General features: G+C 43.1%; 1 protein-coding gene across 5 annotated transcripts in view; it reads right to left on the bottom strand.

Annotated features, from left to right (window-relative positions):
• Nucleotides 1-19326, bottom strand: part of shprh (SNF2 histone linker PHD RING helicase) — a 102448-nt gene that overhangs the window by 42338 nt on the left and 40784 nt on the right. For all 5 annotated transcript variants that reach the window (XM_041187661.1, XM_041187660.1, XM_041187662.1 and 2 more), the window contains 6 exons: nucleotides 17038-17294; nucleotides 14423-15124; nucleotides 13202-13453; nucleotides 12039-12117; nucleotides 7593-7756; nucleotides 6011-6267 (listed from right to left, as the gene is read on the bottom strand). In XM_041187661.1, the coding sequence (XP_041043595.1) occupies nucleotides 6011-6267; nucleotides 7593-7756; nucleotides 12039-12117; nucleotides 13202-13453; nucleotides 14423-15124; nucleotides 17038-17294 (1711 nt within the window). The remainder of the gene's footprint in view (nucleotides 1-6010; nucleotides 6268-7592; nucleotides 7757-12038; nucleotides 12118-13201; nucleotides 13454-14422; nucleotides 15125-17037; nucleotides 17295-19326) is intronic.

Genomic DNA, 19326 nt, shown 5'->3' with positions numbered 1-19326 from the left:
GACATGCCAAAAAGGGAAAATATCATGGATGCTGGAAATCTGAAAACAAAACACACAATGGGTCAGGCAGGATTTAGGAAGAGAAAAGGTTTACAGGTCATGACAGAGGTTGGAAATCCTGAAACGTTAACCTTTTATCCTTCTCTGCACAGATACTTCCTGATGAGAGTGTCTTCCAGTATTTTCCGTTTTTAATTATAAAAGCAACAAATGGTTCATCCAGCATGTCACCTCCAGACTTAAATCCCTCCCTCCCACCTCCCCAGTCAACCCAATATCCTGGGACGGCGAGGCAAGAGACAGAGAAAGATGAAGAGAGAAAGAGAGAGAGAATACTTCACCAATTTAGGAAACAAAATGACCGACAAATACATTATGTTGTGCTCACAGGACCTGAAAAAGAACCCATAGATGCTCATTCACAGGTTAACAGCATATTTTAAAGTGTCTTTTTTTATTAAGACGATGCAGATTAATGGGCGTAAAAGGGTTGTTTGGAATTGAGAATGGCCTGTCATTGTGGACAGAATAGACAGTTTCCAATGGAATCATAGAATGTAACAGCACCGATAGAGGCCATTTGGCCCATGGTGCCTAGGCTGGTTGTCCAATTATTCCCACTTCTCCACTCTTTCCCCACAGCCCTGTAATATTCCTTTGTAAATATTTTAAAAGTTACTATTGAATCCGCTTCCACTTCCCTTTTCAAGCAATGTGTTCATAAGTAGTTAAGAAGCTAAGAAGAAGGGACCACAGACACACAATTAAATGTAAGAGAGTTAGAGCAAGAGAAACTTCTTCACATATAGGGCGGAATTTTCCATGCCCGCTGGTGTTGGGTGTGTTCAGTGGCATTAGTGGACAATATGGTGAGAAGGCCAAAAATCGGTATTGCAAAATCATGATTGCACATCGACGTGACTCACAACAGCGTATAGAAGGTTGTACTTTGAGGGGGAACTTGGAGGCGAGTGCAGAGTAGCATTGTGGAGCGCTCGCAAGGGACACCTGTTGGACTTCAAGATTGAGGCGCGTTAGGCTGTCCTGCGCCCTGCGGTTGAGGTGACTTTGTGGGGGGCGGTAAAGGCTGCACTTAGGCTGAGGCAACTTTGGGGGAGAGGCTAGGGTGGTGGGAGAAAGGGCGAGGGAAGGGCAAGGGAAGCGCCACACATTAAGGTCACCTTGTATAAAGTAACCATTCCTCCACAGTTGAGACAGTTCAGGCGCAGCCACATTGATATGATTGGAGCCGGGCCTCTAGCTTCTCTGCCCACTCAAACAACACAGTGGCCTGAAAGTGCCACCAAGTGCTCCAGTGCACCTTGCGCACAGATTGCAAACTAATTTGCGTTTTAGTGGCCTGCAGAACAGTCAGACAACTAGACACATTGTTCAAACTCCTTGCTAAAGCTGGCCATGCAGCAGTGACTGCTGGAGCCGCTCACAGCCCCTTGCAATGTCATCATCCCGGTTTGGACTAGTCTCCCCCATGGTTCAAGCTAACAGTGCAGTCTTGCAGCGCGAGTTAGGAGAATGCCTATGCTTGAACTGACAGCACAGTATATAGTCCAGTGGACAAAGCTGCTGCCAATCGGTCAGGTGGAGTGGGCAGAGGAAGGTGGGGTTTCATGCAGCGTACTAATCCCAGGCCATCCAAGTGGTGGCCAGTACTCTCTGCGATGCGTTAAGGGGCCTTCAGACTTAACCAAGAGAAGTTCTTAGTACACCCATGCTAACCTACGTGTCTCTCTCTTTCATCCTGCAGGAGGAGTACATCAGGAACATGGAGCCTGGTGAACAAGCTGTATGCCTGGTGGCCTACAGAGCGTGAAGACGACGGAGGAGAGAGTGATTGAGGTGCCTGGCTGCACAGAAGGAGCAGCACCACCATCTGGAAGAAGGGGTGGCTGGGACTCCTGCTCGCTGCCAAAGCAAGCCATCGCTAGCCGGCGCAAAGCTAGACCCAGGGTCTATAGACGCCGCCTTTCATTCCTGCAGATGACCGAGAAGCAGTGCCGCCGAAGACTTTGCATGTCAAGGGAACTGGTCGGTCACAACTGCCAGCTTCTGCAGGATTTGGCACCACAGGGACATGGAAGCATCCACTGCCAGTGGCTGTGAAAGTGACAGCGGTGCTCAACTTATACACCACTGCTCCTTTCAGGGCTCCACTGATGATCGCTGTGGGTTATCACAAGCTTCCAACTACAAATGCATCCATGAGGTCATGCATGCCATCTTCACGAGGGCATAAAATTTTGTGCATTTCACCCAACACCAGGAAGCAAGAGCGATTGGATTTGCCCAGATCTCAGGTTTTCTACAGGTGCAGGATGCCATCGACTGCACTCATGTGGCGCTCAGATCTCCATCGCAACACGCGGTCAACTATGTCAACCACAAGGGGTTCTCTTCGCTGAATGTGTAGCTGCTGTGTAACCACCACAAATGTATCCTGCAGGTCTGTGCATAGTTTCCAGGGATTGTGCATGACTCCTACATTCTCAGTCAATCACAGATCCTTGACGTCTTCCAGGGTCCACAGAGGCTGCAGAGATGACCCGTCAGGGATAAGGACGTAGCTAATGACACCGATTCGACAGCCTCAGGCTGCAGCACTGCGAAGATATAACAAGGCTCATGCTGCAACTCTCAACTTCGTGGAGCAACCATCGGGAATGTAAAATGAGGTTCCGGTGCCTGGACCTGTCTGATGGAGAGTGTCACGCATCGTCATCGCCTGCTGCACCCTTTACAATCTGGCGCTGCAATGGGGAGAGAAGCTGGCTGAGGAGGAGATGCAGGAGCTGGAGGTCTCCTCCAATGAGGAGGACGTCAACAGGGATGAAGGTGAGGAGGTCTTCGAAAGCGATGATGACTGTGATGAGGCCCTTGCACTGGCCAGACGAGGCAGGCGCACTTGGGAGCTGCAAGACGCCATTGCTGTGGAAGATGATGACGACATGCAGCGAGGAGACACCATAAGATCCTCATATTGCATCTAAGAATGTTTGATTCTAGTCTGGCTTGTGGCAGCGCACGTACCCTCTGTGATAATGCTCCTGTCATGGACACGCAGTAGAGACCTTCATCATCACTCCACTGCAGGCGGATGATGACGACATGCAGTGAGGACACTCAATAGATCTTCACATAGCCTCTGAGAATGTTTGACTCCTGTCTGGCCAAGAGCACTCTGTGATCGGGGTCATATCATAGAGATGCAGCCATGAAACTTTAGAAACATCTAATTCTTTGTCCAGCTTCAGCACTTAACCCTTTCAGGAGCTCAGCATCATTGGTCACAGATGCTGAAGAGCTGGGGCCAGCCCCACTTTAAAGGCGCTGAGAGCACACAGAGAGAATGACGGAACTCGGTGACTCCTGCCCACAACATTCTGGCAGCAATGACAAGCACCATCGAGGTACAGGCATCAGTAATGTATCCAGGGTGTATGAGGCCGGACGATTAGTTTGGTCAGCAGGCTGCACAAAGTACAGGGAAGAGGCCCTGGGCTGAGACACCTGCCTTTATCTCGTGCAGAAAGGTTTCACATCTGAGTGACAAGAACACTGCTCATCAGAACAAGGAGCCGTAGACAGGGAGACATCCTTGGGAGCTTACTGACAATAGTGAACATTATGTACAAGTGATTAAAAGCCAGGCCCAGGCTGTGCAACTACATCTTCTCAATCTTCCTAACGCTGCTGCTATGTCTTTGTGCTTCCCGGTCATCCACAGCGGAGGGGGAGGCAGCCTGCTGACTGCTACGCCCTGCCTATGTTGGCTTTGGCAGGCGTCCTTTGGAGGGCCGAGACCTGGAGGGCCCTGACCTGCATTTGAGGTCCTGTTGTGTGGCAGTGGCACCCTCCTTGGCCAGTGGAGCTGGAGCGGCTGAGGTCACAGGAAGGGGGGATTCGGACAGGCCAGACACTCCCAGAATCACCTGGATGGATGGCCCCGGGGGCTACACCTGCTGATGCTCCTCCCAATGGGTGCCCAAGGGCCCTTGGATGACTCCTTGAGAAGGGGTGGCTGGAATGAGATTGGGTTGCCCCACACTTCTCTCATGTACACGCTGTTGGAGGACAACTATGGCATCAGCAACAGTGTTCAGCCCGTGCAGCAGTGCAGGAATGACATCCTGGACCAAGGCCTCCATGGCGGCCACCATCCTACCTTGGTGCATTGGCATGCCTCAGGCTGAAGGCAGATGGACTCTTCCATCGTGCCTTGCAATCTGAGGAATGCAGCAGACATCCCTTCCTGATGTTCCTGAGCTTGCCTTTGCAGCTCCAGCAACTGTGACACGATTGAGTCCAGAGGCTCGTCATCTGACTCGGACTCAGCAAATTTCTGGCCTCCAGCAATCCTCCGAGTGCTGAACACATGGGAAGTCCCTGCCACCGCCTGCTCTGGATCAGACAGTGTGATGTGTTCACCAGATTATGATCCTGAGGCTATTCTAAAGCTAGGTCCCACCGAGGTCTGTGTCTCTGCGCTGGTGGAGGGTGTGGGTGAGCGCTGTGACGGGACTTCAGGGAGGGTTTCAGTGGATTCCTCTTCAGAGCTTCCCTCAGGGTTTGATTGGAGGCCCAGGGTTGTGGACTCCTTTGACAGTTTCCCAGATGTGCCTGCGAAAGCAAGGGTAGATAATTAGTGCATGGCAATGGCCTGTGAAACAGGGCACATTATTCACAGCATGGTTGTCTGATGGATGCTGCACTACTGGATCCTCACTTGGTAGAACACCGCTGACCTCACTGTCAGCACAGGCATAGTCCAGATCCTTGCCGGCTAGCTGGATGGCTCTGTTTTCAAAGTCTGTGAGGACCTTGATTTCAAGCATTCCTCCACTGGCCTGTGATCACTCCCTCTTGTTGTGTGTCAGCTTATCCTGGATGAATAGAGATGGAGAGAGTGTAAGCAAGATGCCTTCCAGGCCAGGTGATAAGAATGCCTGGCACATGTGGGTCGTGAATGGTCCCATGGATGGGATGAGGACAATGAAGGTGTGTGTGAGAGAGTGAATGGTGATATCCCTTGAATTAGCAATGGGTGAGATCCCTGTGGATGTGTGATGGGTTTGTAAGTGAGTTGAGAATGTTGAGAAGAGTGACTTACCCTGGTGGAACCTGGAGATCATTCATCCTCTTGCGGCACTGGGTGACTGTCCTCTTTTCCAGGGCGTTGACGCTGACCACTGCTGTCACCGCCTCCCAAGCCGGATTGGTGATGTTACTGCCCATCCTGCAGCCAGAACAGGGGTAGAGGACATCACAGTGGGCCTCCACTGTATCCAAAAGGCACTCGATGGACAAGTTACTGAACCCGGGGGCTGCAGTCTTTTTGTCTTTCAGGGCCATGTCTTCTTTGCAGCAGTTGTGGGCTGGAAGCATTGAGCGGTGTGTGCGCAGCTACACTTTAAATATGGCGCCCAGTGTGATGAAGCGGCGAAGTGATGGCGTGGCAGGTGAATGGAAAGGCATGTTTCCTGGGAATGCATAATTAATGCAGCGGGTTTGGGATGATACAGCGTGAAAAGTCGCCGTTGCAGCTGGCAAGTAAAATAATGATTTACCCACCTACTATGCACTTAGCGCAAATCTGGGACGATTCCGCCCGTAGACTCTAACTCAGAGTTGGAGACTTTTTCATAGGGTCCTGGGAAGCAGGGGAATTGCCCATCGGAAGTTCAACCTTCCCAGGCAATTACCATGGAGGTCAGCACATCGAGAATTCCACTGGGTCCTGAAGCGTACCTTGAGTCGTACGCCCGGTCTGCGGAAGATCTGGACCGATGGAAACCATTTGCTTACATTGAGGGTAAATGCCAACATGGACTGGGTGAGCCGGGTGGCCAGTTTCCATGCTGCAATTTCGATGCCTGTATGTCGTGCAATTTAAACACTGCCTTATGGTGTCTGGGAAATATTAAGGCCCGAATTTTTGGAGCCCAGTCGAATGGCGTGTTTTCCTGTTTTAACTTCTATGCAATTCTACATGTACCTCTTCTGCAGTGGAAGGAACTCTCCTCGTACAGCCTGCGGATGACAGCACGCCTGTCTTAATCTCAACAAGGGATATAGAATGGAACCAACTGTCCGCCTGTCCAGACTGCTCAACTTGATGCTCCAATCGGAAATTTTCCTCAACTTCTGCAGTGCGTCCTGGGAGCAAATCTCATGCTGGCGATGGTAGAAGTGCCTTTCTACTGGTGAAAACCGCAGCCAGTGAACTTCCTCAGTCTGAGGGGGGATCTGGATCTAGGGAAAAAGCAGCAGACAGGTGATGACGAGATGGAACAGATGCCCAGTTTGCTGATCAAATCCATTAACACTTGACCAGAACAGAAAACTTCAACAGAAACAGCAACGATTCCACTGTGAAACCTAGAGGCAGCATTCCTCTGTAGGTAGCAGGAGAAAGCGGCAAAGAATTATTCACCCCAATTCCAATGTTTCCACCCACTTCCAAAGTCCTGGAAACGATGATGCAAAATCGGATAAACAACACCAATGTAGAATATCCCTAAGGATGGCGAATCTAATTTTCTGAGATACTATACAAAGAGATGGTAAATCTGAGACTGGGGTACCATATCTGGGGACAATGAATCTGAGATTGGGATACCATGCCAGGGGATGGTGAATGTAAGATTGGGGGTACTATACCAAGAAATCACCAAATCTGAGATTGGGGATACCATGCCAAGGAATTACCAAGGAATCTGAGATTGCAGTACTATAGAAAAGGCCTTCAAGATCTGGCCTGGATAGAATAGAAAGGATCACCCAAGCCCTACCGTAGCAGTGTTACAACCAACCCCAATTCAAATCCGCTCACTCAGAACGGATGTGTACAGCCCAGCTATTTGTTGCATCTCGTGAACCGTGGGAAGTGCCCACCTTCACTGTTAGCTGTACTATGCTGGCTGTAAGAGACAAAGAACAATTTGTTCTGCAGCATATTAATAGTGCATACTTTTTTCTTTCATTAACTTACAATACTGGGGTACAAATTGAATCTCGTCGCATCCATTTTGCATCATAGAACAAGTGAAATGAGGCCTACCACCAGGAACTAATATCCTGTGCCTCAAGACACCTGAAAAACATTTGAACCAAAATTGGTTCAGGCCATTTTACAGGTGCTCCTGGCAGCGAAAAAAGAAGTTTTAGTCCTTTTACATGTGTAAATAGGGGACCGGCACATGATTTAGGCAATCCTACCTCAGAGGAAACAGTCTTTATTGAACAGAGAAGGCATTGGGCCTAATCTGGTCAGAATTCTTCCTAAGGAACGGTTGCCAATTAAAGGTGCCAGGGAGGGCAGGAGCACTGTCCTGACAGCTGTGATTGTCCATCCATCCACCTCAACCGGGACTTAGCTAGTGAGGCAAATGGCCTGGAAACCATTGCTGCAAAAGTGACAGCTGCCCATGGAGGCAAAATAGACACTGGCAGCTGGTCCAGGTTATTTAGATGAAGGCCAGAGGCTTAACTTTAGGCCAGCTGAGAACTTCCCTGTTTGGGTGTTGCATATTTCCCCCCACCCCCCCACATGTATTTCTGCTGAAAGCTAGATGTACCTGATCAAGCACATCCTTTTTTGCCGTCCTCCACATGATCTTTGCAATGAGTGTGTAGACTGGAATAGGATTCTTCCTGCAGTAAGGTTGGTATAGGAGTTGGTCCCACCAGTGTTTAACCCAAAATGGGTCCACACCCAAAAACAGAACTAATCCATATAGGTCTAAGGAAAGAAGGAGAAATAAATCAGGCACATCAAAATTGTGTGCGGATTATAGAAGTCAAAAAATGTGCAAGTAAGTTGCCTGATAGTGTATGGACCTTTACAGAAGACAAAATAAATCCAAACACCTTTAGAAGCAAATAAATAACCTGAAAATAACTTCTCCCATGTAACAAATTGATACTTGGCTTACTCCTCAAATACCTCTTCAAACTACTTTAGTAGAGGTGTTGACCTGTTTATTTTGAGATTATATTATAAATCAAAAGGAAAACTATAAAAACAGATTCATAATAATAACGCCGAATTATCTCAAGATAGGCTGAAGAAAAATTACGTAAGTAACAAAGAAAGGCAAGTATTTCTTCGAGATCTATGTGACTGCTTTCTAATCAGTATATTTAGAGTCCAAAAAGGAAAAAGTCGGAATCAGATTCTAGCAAATTAAGTGAGGCAAGTAAAAAATGCAAGGTCAGGGTAACATTTTGAAATGGTAATCATAACATAATTAGATTTGAAAAACCAACTGAAAAGGGGGAATGATCAGTTAAAGGTAAAGGTATTGACTCGAAAGATGTAATGATAAAGAATATGTTGTGGGTATAGGTTTTGAAACAGTATTTGGTGAAGCACTATACTGGAGGTTTAGAATTATATAGCATAGAGGGATGCCCTTCTTGCTAGTGCCTGCTCTTTGAAGGAGCTATCCAATTATTCCCAGTCTGTTGCTCATACCCTGTAGCTCTGCAAATATTTCCAGTTCAAGTACTTATCCAATTCCCTTTTGAAATTTACCATTGAATCTACTTCCACTGCAATTTCAGGCCATACATTCCAGATCTTAACAGCACACGCTGCAGAAACGTTTTCCTTACGTCACCTCTGATTCTTTTGCCAGTTATCTTAAATTCGTGCCTGCTTACTGATCCTCCTGCTACTGAAACATTTTCTCCTTATTTACTTTATCAAAGTCCTTCATTATTTCAATTTTAATTATGTTAATCATAATTTTCATTATTTTCAAATCTAATTATGTTATGGTTACCATTTCAAAATGTTGCCCTGATCTTGCATTTTCTACTTGCCTTACTTAATTTGCCAGAATTTGATTCAGCCTTTTTCCTTTTTGGACACCTGTTTCCTTTTTGAACACCTTTTTCAAATCTTCCCATAACCTTCTCCGAAACAAGAAGCACCATCCTAGCTTTTCTGAAGTCATTCTAGTAAATCTCTTCTGCACCTTCTCTACAGCCTTGACATCCTTCTGAAAGTATGGTGCCCAGAATTGGCCACAAAACTCCATCTGGGGTCTAACTAGAGTTTTGTAAAGCTTTAACATAACTACCTTGCTTTTGTACTCGATGCCTCTATTTATAAAGCAAGGATCCCGTATGCCCTTCATATCAGATACATAACCATGTCTTGCCAATTTCAAAGTATTGCATATTGTTATGACTGCAGTCAATGTTATTTGCTGAGCAAGCCAAATCCCAGAGGGAAACTTGTCTTACTGATCATAACCTTTATTTTGTATTTTGAAAACGAGGGGAAAACTACTGATCCCAGAAGCATAGAATCCCAGTAATACATTTAGGGTTTTAAAATTAAAAGATTATTAACAAGAAGAAAAAAAAAACTTAAGCACACAAGATTAAAAGACATTCTCCAAAAAAAAACCCACTTGGTCAGAATACACAAGTAAACTACTTGGCAACAGCTCTCTTACAGATTTTTAACCGTAAAAATCCAATAATATTACCCAAGGCAAAAAACTGCTGCTACTTTAGTAAAGTATACTGCACGACTTATTAATCTCTTCCACTCTGCTGTGGAAATCCAAGAAAGTTCAGAAACAAATTGCTCTCTGAAAAGGAAGACTTTTCAGGCATGAAACTGGATAACTGCTTTAAATTCACAACTTATCTCAGCACAGAGCTGGTCTCAAGACATATCCTTCATATAGCCACCACAACTCAACTAAATCGCTTTCCTTAATATCTTTGTTCCCCTTTCATCTTAGACTCCATTGTTCTAAGCACCTCTTTGAACTCAAGTTTTTGAAAATATAAATTTTTTTCATGTTTTCCTACTACTTTCACTTTCGGGTCAAATAAAATTTAATAATCTTCCCTTGTTTACTTATGAAACCTTTGGAAGTTGTAAAAGTTCCTTGTCACTTCTAAACTACCTTTTGAAATTTAACAGCTGAAAAGTCAAATCCCTACCTATCACCTAATGCAAATTTTATTCTTACATTCAATTTCACCATAGCCTCTCATTATAAATGCATGCATCTAGCTCCGTTACCTCACACAAAGCCTTCTTTACAGCATACAACCATATTCCCAAAAATATTTTAAAAGATAACATTTATCTTCACAATATGCACAACCTTAGGGTCCTCCATTCCTGCACCCACTTTAAGTATGTGGTATTTAGATTATATTACCCCCTCCTCATTCTCCTACCAAAATGAAACATTTCACACTTCTCTACATTAAATTTAATTTGTCCATTTCACCAGTCTGTCCATGTTTTCCTAAAATTTGTTACTATCCTCCTCATTGTTTACTATATTTCTGAGTTTTGTATCATCTGCAAAGATTATGCCCAGCATTCTCATGTCCAGGTCATTAATATATATCAAAAACAACACTGGTCCTAATACCAATCCATGGGAGATACAATTGCACACTACTCTCCAGTCTGAAAAGCAACCATTTACAACCCTTTGCTTTCTGTCCCTTACCCAATTTTGTACCCAGACAGCCAATGCCATAGCTTCTGCAATTTCCAACCTTACTTCTTCAGCATCCTAGGATGCATCCCATCTGGACTGGATGATTTTTCTACTGAGAACTACCAACCCTTTTAAATACTTCCCCTTTATCTCTTTTTATCCTATACAATTTTTCTATTACATCCTTCTTTATTTGAACATTGGCAGCATTCTCTTTTTTAGTGATGACAGATGTAATACTTATTTAATACTTCAGCCATGCCTTCTGCTTCCAGAAAATCTCCTTTTTGATTGCTAACGGGCCCCACATTTTCTTTGACTATCCATTCAATTATAAAAAAAGTCAGGTTTCCTTTCATGTCATCCACTAATCTAATCTGGTATTTTTTCTCTGTGCCTCTTATTTCCTTATTCAGTTCTCCCTTTTATCTTTTGAATTCAGATTGGTTCTGAATTATGAAGCTGATATGTATCATAAGCCTCTTTTTTGTGTTTCATTTTAATCTCTATATCTTTACTCATCCAGGGATGACTTTAGCTTTGGATGCTCTTCCTTTCCCCCTCGCCTGTTGATAAATTAGGGTACATGGTATTAAAAAGTGTGATACTATGGTGATGATGTTAGTTAAATGACATAAAACAGAAAGTGGTAATTAATGGATATTTCTCTGACTGGAGGGATGTAAACAGTAAATGCAGGGGATAGTGTCTGGACAATTGATTTTCTCAGATGATCTGAACTTGGGTATGGGGGCACAATATTACATTTGGCATAGTTAATTATGCTCCTTATTTTTGTGTGATCTATGAAGAGAACTGTAATTAAATTCAGATGGGCATGAACAAGATTGAGCAGTTGTTTACCAGATGAAATGGAATGCAGAGAAATGTGAGGGGGAACATTTTGCATAGAAGAACTATGAAATAACATTTACACTAAATGATAAGGCTTTAACCACAGAGCAACAGGGAGACTTAGAAATTCAGGTAAACAAATCTTTACGCATTGAATGTTAGGGTAAAGAATCCTGAGATGGATCATCTGGGACACATCTGGGCCTTCCCACATCACACAGGCACCGCTCATCATAGGCTTTTGCCATCCCCATACTAATCTAAAAGGTCCTCTCTTAAAAATTTGATAAACATCACAACAGCTTAGTGATTTAGCTCTTCAAGAAAAATTTTAATTCAACTGTACTTCAGGACCAAACTCGCTCTATGAGTGAATTCTTGGTGAGGATAAACACCACAGTCTCCTAGCCTTTTCCGCAATAAAGTCCAGTTTATCCAAACGTAATTTACACGTTAGCCCATTTAATCACACTGCTCATGTAACTAATTAATTAACCAGTTCAACACTGTGAATTCTCTGGATTTGTTCAGCAAGGAACTGCTCTTTCTCTTCCTGTATTAGGCTTCTCCATTTGCAAAACACAAGTTACTTTAACATAACTCCAGTATGTAGGATGGGCGAGAGAAATCTTATCATGATTCTTCGAATCACACCGGGAAAATGTTCAGGATTCAGAGATTTGTTACCTTCTAGCCCCCTCTGGACTGGAGTTCCCGTGACACACCAACGATTGATGGCACTTAGCCGTAGACACATTTCTGCAGCCTAAGAAGAAAAGAATCAAGGGACAGATAGGAAATGTTATATGTGTACAGGAATGTGTGAAAATTTTTGTGTCTCAAAGTGAAGACGCAGAGCTGTCTCAATTTTCATTTGTCCTCACTCGATTCAAAACTCAATATCATAAAGGGTTATTTCAAAGAAAGAAACACTTGCATTTATATAACATCTATCAAAACCTCAGGACATCCCAAGATGCTTTATAGACAATGCAATACTTTTTTTTTTGAAGTGCTGTTGTAATGTAGGAAATATGGCAGCCAATTTGCTTATAGCTAGCTCCCACAAACAACGTGATAAAGACCAATTAATCTGTTTTTGTGATGTTGATTGGCCAGGACACCAGGCAGAAAGTCCCTGTTCTTCTTCGAAATAGTGATGGGTTATCTTTAACATCCACCTGAGAGGGCATATGGTGGATTACATGCTTATGTTTCTGAAGTGGGGATCAGATCCAGGACCTTCTGACTCATTGTTACCACTGAATGAGAGCTGAAATTTTATGTGGTCTGTTAAGAACAAATGTACTAATGCTGTTGCAGGTACTGCAATTCTGCTGTCACAACAAGACAGTATATACATACTGTACATATAATTTAAACATTAACCTTAAAAATACATGACAAATATCCGATCTGTCAAGTACAATACCTTCATTGTTCAGCACAATAAAGTAGGATAAAAGGCACAGGCAATTGACACAGTGACATTAGGTGTTCTTCAGAACCAGAGTTCAAATCTAGTCCAAAATGATGGGAATAAAAATCTCCTTTTTCACAAGATTAGGAGAGAGGGATGGAAGGAAAGGAATTAAAAAAGGATGACAAGAGAACTAAAATAAATTAACACAAATTAACAATACTGGGGGTCATTCTCCAACTTTACACTCCAGGTGGCGAGGCTCACCTGCTGGGAGCACATGTTGAAGACTTGAGCCTGCATTCTGAACAATTCTTCAACCATTTCAACTAATGATTTGAAAATCATACACCCAATTTCCCCATCAGCAGTGGGATGTCAGGAAGTGATCATCTTCCATCATACAGAACTCTGCCTTCTACGTTCTCACCTTGGCAGTGGCACATTCCACCATTTGAGCCTCGTCCAGACAGATTCTCCACCACTCCACTGCAACCAATGGGCTTGGAATGGCCATGTAACGCTTCTCTTTGCGTAATCGACGCCCATCATCACTGTTGCTGTGAGGAATGTCAACATAGTTTAGCTCCGATCGAAGCACATCGTACGTTGTGATGACTATCTCGTGTTTTGCCAGGGCATGAGGCTGAATAAAGCCATGCTTCTTCACTCCTTGATACACCTGTGGAGGGGAAGTCAGAAATGTCAATGATGGTGCTGCTCTAAAGATCTGAAGTACTCTAAACTAGCACAGCAAGTAATCACACTAGAACGGATGCAATTACTCAAACATCTTACAATTAACTACTTATAAAGTTAAGTTAACCTACTTTGTTATAGATGTTTATCTGTCACATAAATTTTAATGAAACAAGCTTATAATATTGAAAGTACTTTAAGGAAAACAGGGATGGTGGGTGATCGGGATACCAAAAAGGTGGGCAATGGTGGGGTGAGGTAGTGGATGTAATGTAATGCAATGTAATGTAATGTAATAGGAATGGAGGATGAGTGATAGATGGCAGTGGACCACAGTTCCGATGTGGATCTGGGACCAACTCTCCTGCACCTCTTGGTTCCACATCATGTAAGTGCTTTGCTGAAACATTTTAGTGGTCCTTTAAGGGCTGCTGGATAGCTACATACAGACCTGGTTTTCCTGAAGTGGGGTTCAGAGCTGTCTCATTCTCTATAGGGAGCCTCGAACAGGCATTAGATCTATTTTTTTGCATATCCAAAGGACTTAACACCCATTTCAGGAACAGTCTATGAATGTCAAAGCTTTTTCTGCTGATATGGTGGTCAGCGCATCTTTGGCTTGAAATGAACATGTGCTTCCTGCCTGCCATATTGGCAACTTAACTCTTCACTTAGCACCCAAATTCTTTGGCTCAAGATCTTTTCCTGGATTAAATGCACTGAAAACTGATTGAAAGCCAGGACTGTGCTACAATGAATCAGTAGCATCGCTCCAAGGCTGCACTCAATAAAGTACTTACAGAAAATTTGTTCTTCACTTGCCTCCGATAGATAATCTTAACATATGTGGAGAACTAACAAGTGAGAAAGAATAAAGCAGTGATAATGATAATGAAAACTACGCAGTTAAGATTCTCGCGAGTTTTATTTCTTTTTCACTGTGATTCCTTACCAAGATGGAAACGGAAGAAGATCTCACATGCCTGTTAATTTCATCCACCCATTGGTGGCAGATTGAACTGGGTGAGATAATGAGGGTTGCAGATGTGGGCACAGGTTGCATCATGACCAGACAATGTGGGCAGTAGAACGGTCTAATCTTTAGGTCTCCTTCCTTGTAATTAACACATGCAGCATGCTGCCATAAATGGCATTTCAGACACTGCACCCGTGCTTTATAATCAACCAATCCACTTTCCCCACAGATACATTCAAAATGACACTTTGAATTGTTAAAGGGAAGGGCCGTTTTAGAGGGATGGAGCAAATCCAGGTCTTCTTGAGAATCTCTCTGGAGGACATTTGGGCAGCTTTTATCATTTATCATCAGCTGCAGTGGAGTGACAGAATTTTCCTTTATTTCATCAATTGTATTATTCTCCATGATGCCTTGTCCAGTTGGGATCCTCTCTAGCCCTTCATTAGGAACTTCTTCCTGTTTTGAATCAAAGTCCTGTGATGTTTCAGGTGATTTTATTGAATTCTGGTGTTGCTCAGTTTCTCTGTTTTCATTTTCCAGGAGACATGCAAAAGAATCACTTGCCAACGATTTGCTTGGGTCAGTGGCATTCAAAGTTGTGTTGCCTTCTTCTCTTTTCACCTCTTGCTCATTATTTAGAAAAACATGTAACACGTTTTTCACAGGGCTTGGTTTCTAAGCAGAAATAATGAGATAAAGTAAAACAGTATCTATAAATCGCACAATACATTAATAGAAATGCATAGAAGTAACACAAAAACAGGCTACCTAGTTCAATGAGTCCATGTCAGGATTTAACCTCTATGTGAGTAAATAGTCTTCACATTTATCCAACCTGTTCCACATCCCTTCACTCCTTTTCCTTCATCTGCCTAGCTGATCTAACTTAAGCTAATCAATGTTAGCATAGTTTCTGCCTCAACCACTAACTCTGATCGTGAATTCCACAGCTTCGCTACTCTGTACGAAGAAGTTTCTCTAGCCCTCAGTTCTAAACCTCTTGCATTTGTAGTCCCTCATTCTAGATGCCTCAAGCACTAGAACCAGTCTGCTTTTAACTACCCTGTCAATCCTTTCAAAATTTTAAACACTTCTATTCGACCCAAATTTGAATCGCTCTGATGAAAAAAGGCCTAGATTTTAAAGCCCTTCTTCATAGTTATGGTTTTTCATTCCAGGCAGCATGTTAGTGAATGTGTGTTATACCCTAAGGTCCCAATATCCTCCCAATAGTATGGAACCCAATACTGCATTCTAACCGAGGCCTTGAAGTTTTATAAAGGCCCATCATTACCTCTTGGCCTTTATATTCTCTACCTCTTGAGATAAAACATAGAATTCTGTTAGCTCAGTTCTTTTTTTTTATATTTTATGGCTTTATCAACCTGACCAGCTGCTTTTAATGTCTGTCCACCTCTACCCAAGTTCCTCTGCTCTTCCACATCACTGAGCCAATTTCCATTCAGGACATCAATACTTATTTTAAAAAACCAAAATGCATCATCTCACACTGACTGGCATTGAATCCCATCTCCCACTTTAAACTTATTCCCCCAGCTTACCGATATCCCTTTGCAGTTCCCTTTGGTTTTCTAAATAATTAGTATACCTCCTGTTTAGGTAGCATCTGCATTTGACAAGGCTTCCTCTAAGGCTATGTCCAAGTCATTGATATGGGCTGTGAACAGAAGTGGGCCCAGAACTGGATCCTGTGGGGGCAACCTCTACCTATTTCCAACCATTCTCAAAAGCTGCCCTTAACTCCAACACTTTTGTTTTTTTTGCCCTTTTTATCTAATTTTTAATCTTGTTTGCCAACATCCTCATACTTAAACATCCTTTAATCTTCTCTGGTAACCTCCAGTGTGGTACCTTGTTGAAAGCTTTCCTAAAGTCCATGTACACTATATACACTGCACTTCCCCCATCGGCCAAGTCTGTTACTGCCCTAAATAATGCTATGAGAATTATCAAGCAAGCCTATCCCTTTCGAATCTATGCTAGCTAATTCTAAATATTTTCTCTTTATTTAAATATATGGTAATTTCATCCTTAAACACTCAAAACTTCTCCCAATGTTCAGCTAACAGGCTTGTAATTACCCATATGAGCTCCGTCCCCTTTTTAAAAAATGGGTAATACACTGGCTACTCTCCAGTCCTCTAGCACACAACCACACTCAATAGAGCCTGAAATAACATTTCTGGGGTCTCTGCACTATCCTCTTTCAGGATCCTAGGATGCATCCCGTCAGGTCTTGTGCATTATCACTTTGCTCACTTTAGTTAGGAAATTGCCTGAGCAGCTGGAGAACAGAGTAGAGATAATGAGCAGGTACTCTAATTGGCAACTATTGATGTTCCACAAATTGCAAGTGGTAGAAACTTGAAACTTTTTTCCACAAATTGCAAGTGATACTACTTTAATTTTAAATAGAGATTGATAGGTGTTTGTTAACCATTAAGGGATATGGGATAAAGGCACATATATGGAGTAAGATTAGAGAACAACTCGAGGGGCTAAATGGCCTACTCCTGTTCCTTTGTTCAAAAATCAAAAAACTCTCAGCAAATTAAAATTGACCATACCTGCTTTTCTGATCCATTTCTTTTCACTTGTTCCTTGTAATTTTTTCCCATCCTGAAGGACCCTGCCAATCCATGACCTTTGACCTGTTCAATCACTTGTTCTGCAATAAGTTTGGCCAAGGTCTTCCTGATTAGGTGGCGATTCCGCTGAATGTCATATGTGTAGGTAGCAGTGATGTATTTATACATAGCACTGACAGAAGTTGCCTTCTTCACCTTCATTTCCTTTATTGCAGTAATTAGCATTACTCGCAGACCTATACATAAGATGATGGAATCATTAGCAATCAGCAGTACAAAACAAAACATTAATTTGTGACCATCTTTGATTCGTTCCTCATCAACTACGTTTTGAATTTAATGTTCCCATCCTTGTTTTTAAATTCCTCCTTAGCCTCACCCTTTCCTATCTCTGTAATCTCCTCCAGCCAGACTACTCTCAGGGATTTCTAAGTTCCTCCAATTCTGGCCTCTTGAGCTTTCCTGATTTTAATTGCTCCACCATTGGTGGCCATGCCTTCAGCTGCCTAGGCCTTAAGTTCTGGAAATTCCTCCCTAAACCAATCTGCCTCTTTATATCTCTCTCCTCCCTTAAGCTGTTCCTTAAAACCTACCACTTTCTACATGATTTTGTCACCTGTTCTAATAACTGCTTATGTGGCTCCTTTTAAGCTACTTGGGATGCATTACTATATTAAAGGTCTATATAAATCAAGGTTCTTGTTTGATTTGCAAACTTCTTTCCTGCATCTAGAGCACTGTGTACAGTTTTGGGGCTGGATTTTCGTGAAGTGGGGATGACCTTTAGGAATGGCTGACAGGACTTGATTCCAGGATTTGTGCCCCATTCCTGGTGCTGGCAATTTTTGCCGGCGCAGTATAAGGGGATGTACAAAGCAAGCTCGCACCTGACACTCTTGACCTGGCCACTTCCATTGTGAGGGTGGGTATCTCATAGCCCCGACAACACCCTCCCTCGCAACTGTCCAGGAGTTTGGCATGCTTCTCGGGGTCTCATAGCTCACAGCCCCTCAAAGGAGTCATGAACCAAAGTCTGGATTGGAGAACCTTTTGTAGGATATGATTAAAAGGTCTTACCCCATGCCCCTTCCATGCCTCCTACCCATCCTCCATGTCCACTCACCCAGTATGCATTATACAACCAATGAGACATGTAACAACAATAGCAAGCCCAGAAAAAGGCTTAAAACAATATCCATTCAAAAATCTCCTTTGGAAAAAATTGCTGCTCTTACAACCTTATAAAAGTGTCAATCAGATAGAACCATTGAGAGTTTCAGTAACAGAAGGTTTATCTCACTTCATGCCTCTTAATTCTGTAGACATAGACATATAGACATTGGAAAAAACAGATCAAAGAATAACTTATTATAACCTCATAACGATGTCAATCAATCAGACCAAACACTCCACTTCAGTCTTTGTAAACAGACTCCTTGTTCAGTTAATTTATTAGTGATTCTTGGAACTCAGCAAAACATTCATAATGAGGCCATCTGGGAACTGTATCAACAGAAACAGATGGCCAGACATCGCACACCTCTGTGGCCGCGTCTGAACTGCTTCTGGGGTCAGTGGGCCCGACTTAATCCCACCCTCATTGAGCAAAAATAGTGCATGCAGAGGCCACTTATAAAGAGATGGGTCTGCCAAGTTGGGAGGTTTCCCATCTCTAGCTTCCTACCACGAATGGTGAAAATCTGGCCCGCAGTCTCCTTATTTAAGGAGGATATACTTGCATTTAGAAGCAGCTCAGAAAAGTTTCATTAGGCTGATTCTTGGGATGAAGAGGCTGCCTAATGAGGAAAGATGGAGCAGATTTGACCTATACTTGTTAGGTTAAAGAATGAAAGGCGATCTTATTGAAACATAGAAGATTCTGAGGTGGCTCTACAGGGTAGATGCTGAGAGGATGTTTCTCCTCATGGGGCAATCAGAACAGGGGAGCACAATTTCAGAATAAGGGATCTCTTATTTAAAATGGAAATGAGAAAGAATTTCTTCTCTCAGAGGGTCATTAGTCTTTGGAATTCTCTTCCACAGAGGGCAGTGCAGTCTGGGTAATTGAATATATTCAAGGTTGAGTTATATAGATTTTTGATCTACAAGGGAGTCAAGGGTTATGGGGGACAAGCAGAAAAGTGGAGTTAAGACCACAATCAGAACAACCATGGTCTTAATGAATGGTGGAGCAAACTCGATAGGCCAAATAGCATGGTCCTGTTCCTATTTCTGGTAATCTTATTATGATCAATGCAACATGGAATA

The sequence above is a fragment of the Carcharodon carcharias genome, chromosome 5 (assembly GCF_017639515.1).
Source record: "Carcharodon carcharias isolate sCarCar2 chromosome 5, sCarCar2.pri, whole genome shotgun sequence".
Classification (NCBI taxonomy): Eukaryota; Metazoa; Chordata; class Chondrichthyes; order Lamniformes; family Lamnidae; genus Carcharodon; species Carcharodon carcharias.
The sequence above is the reverse complement of the archived record's forward strand: the minus strand, read 5'-3'. Positions and strand labels throughout refer to the sequence as shown.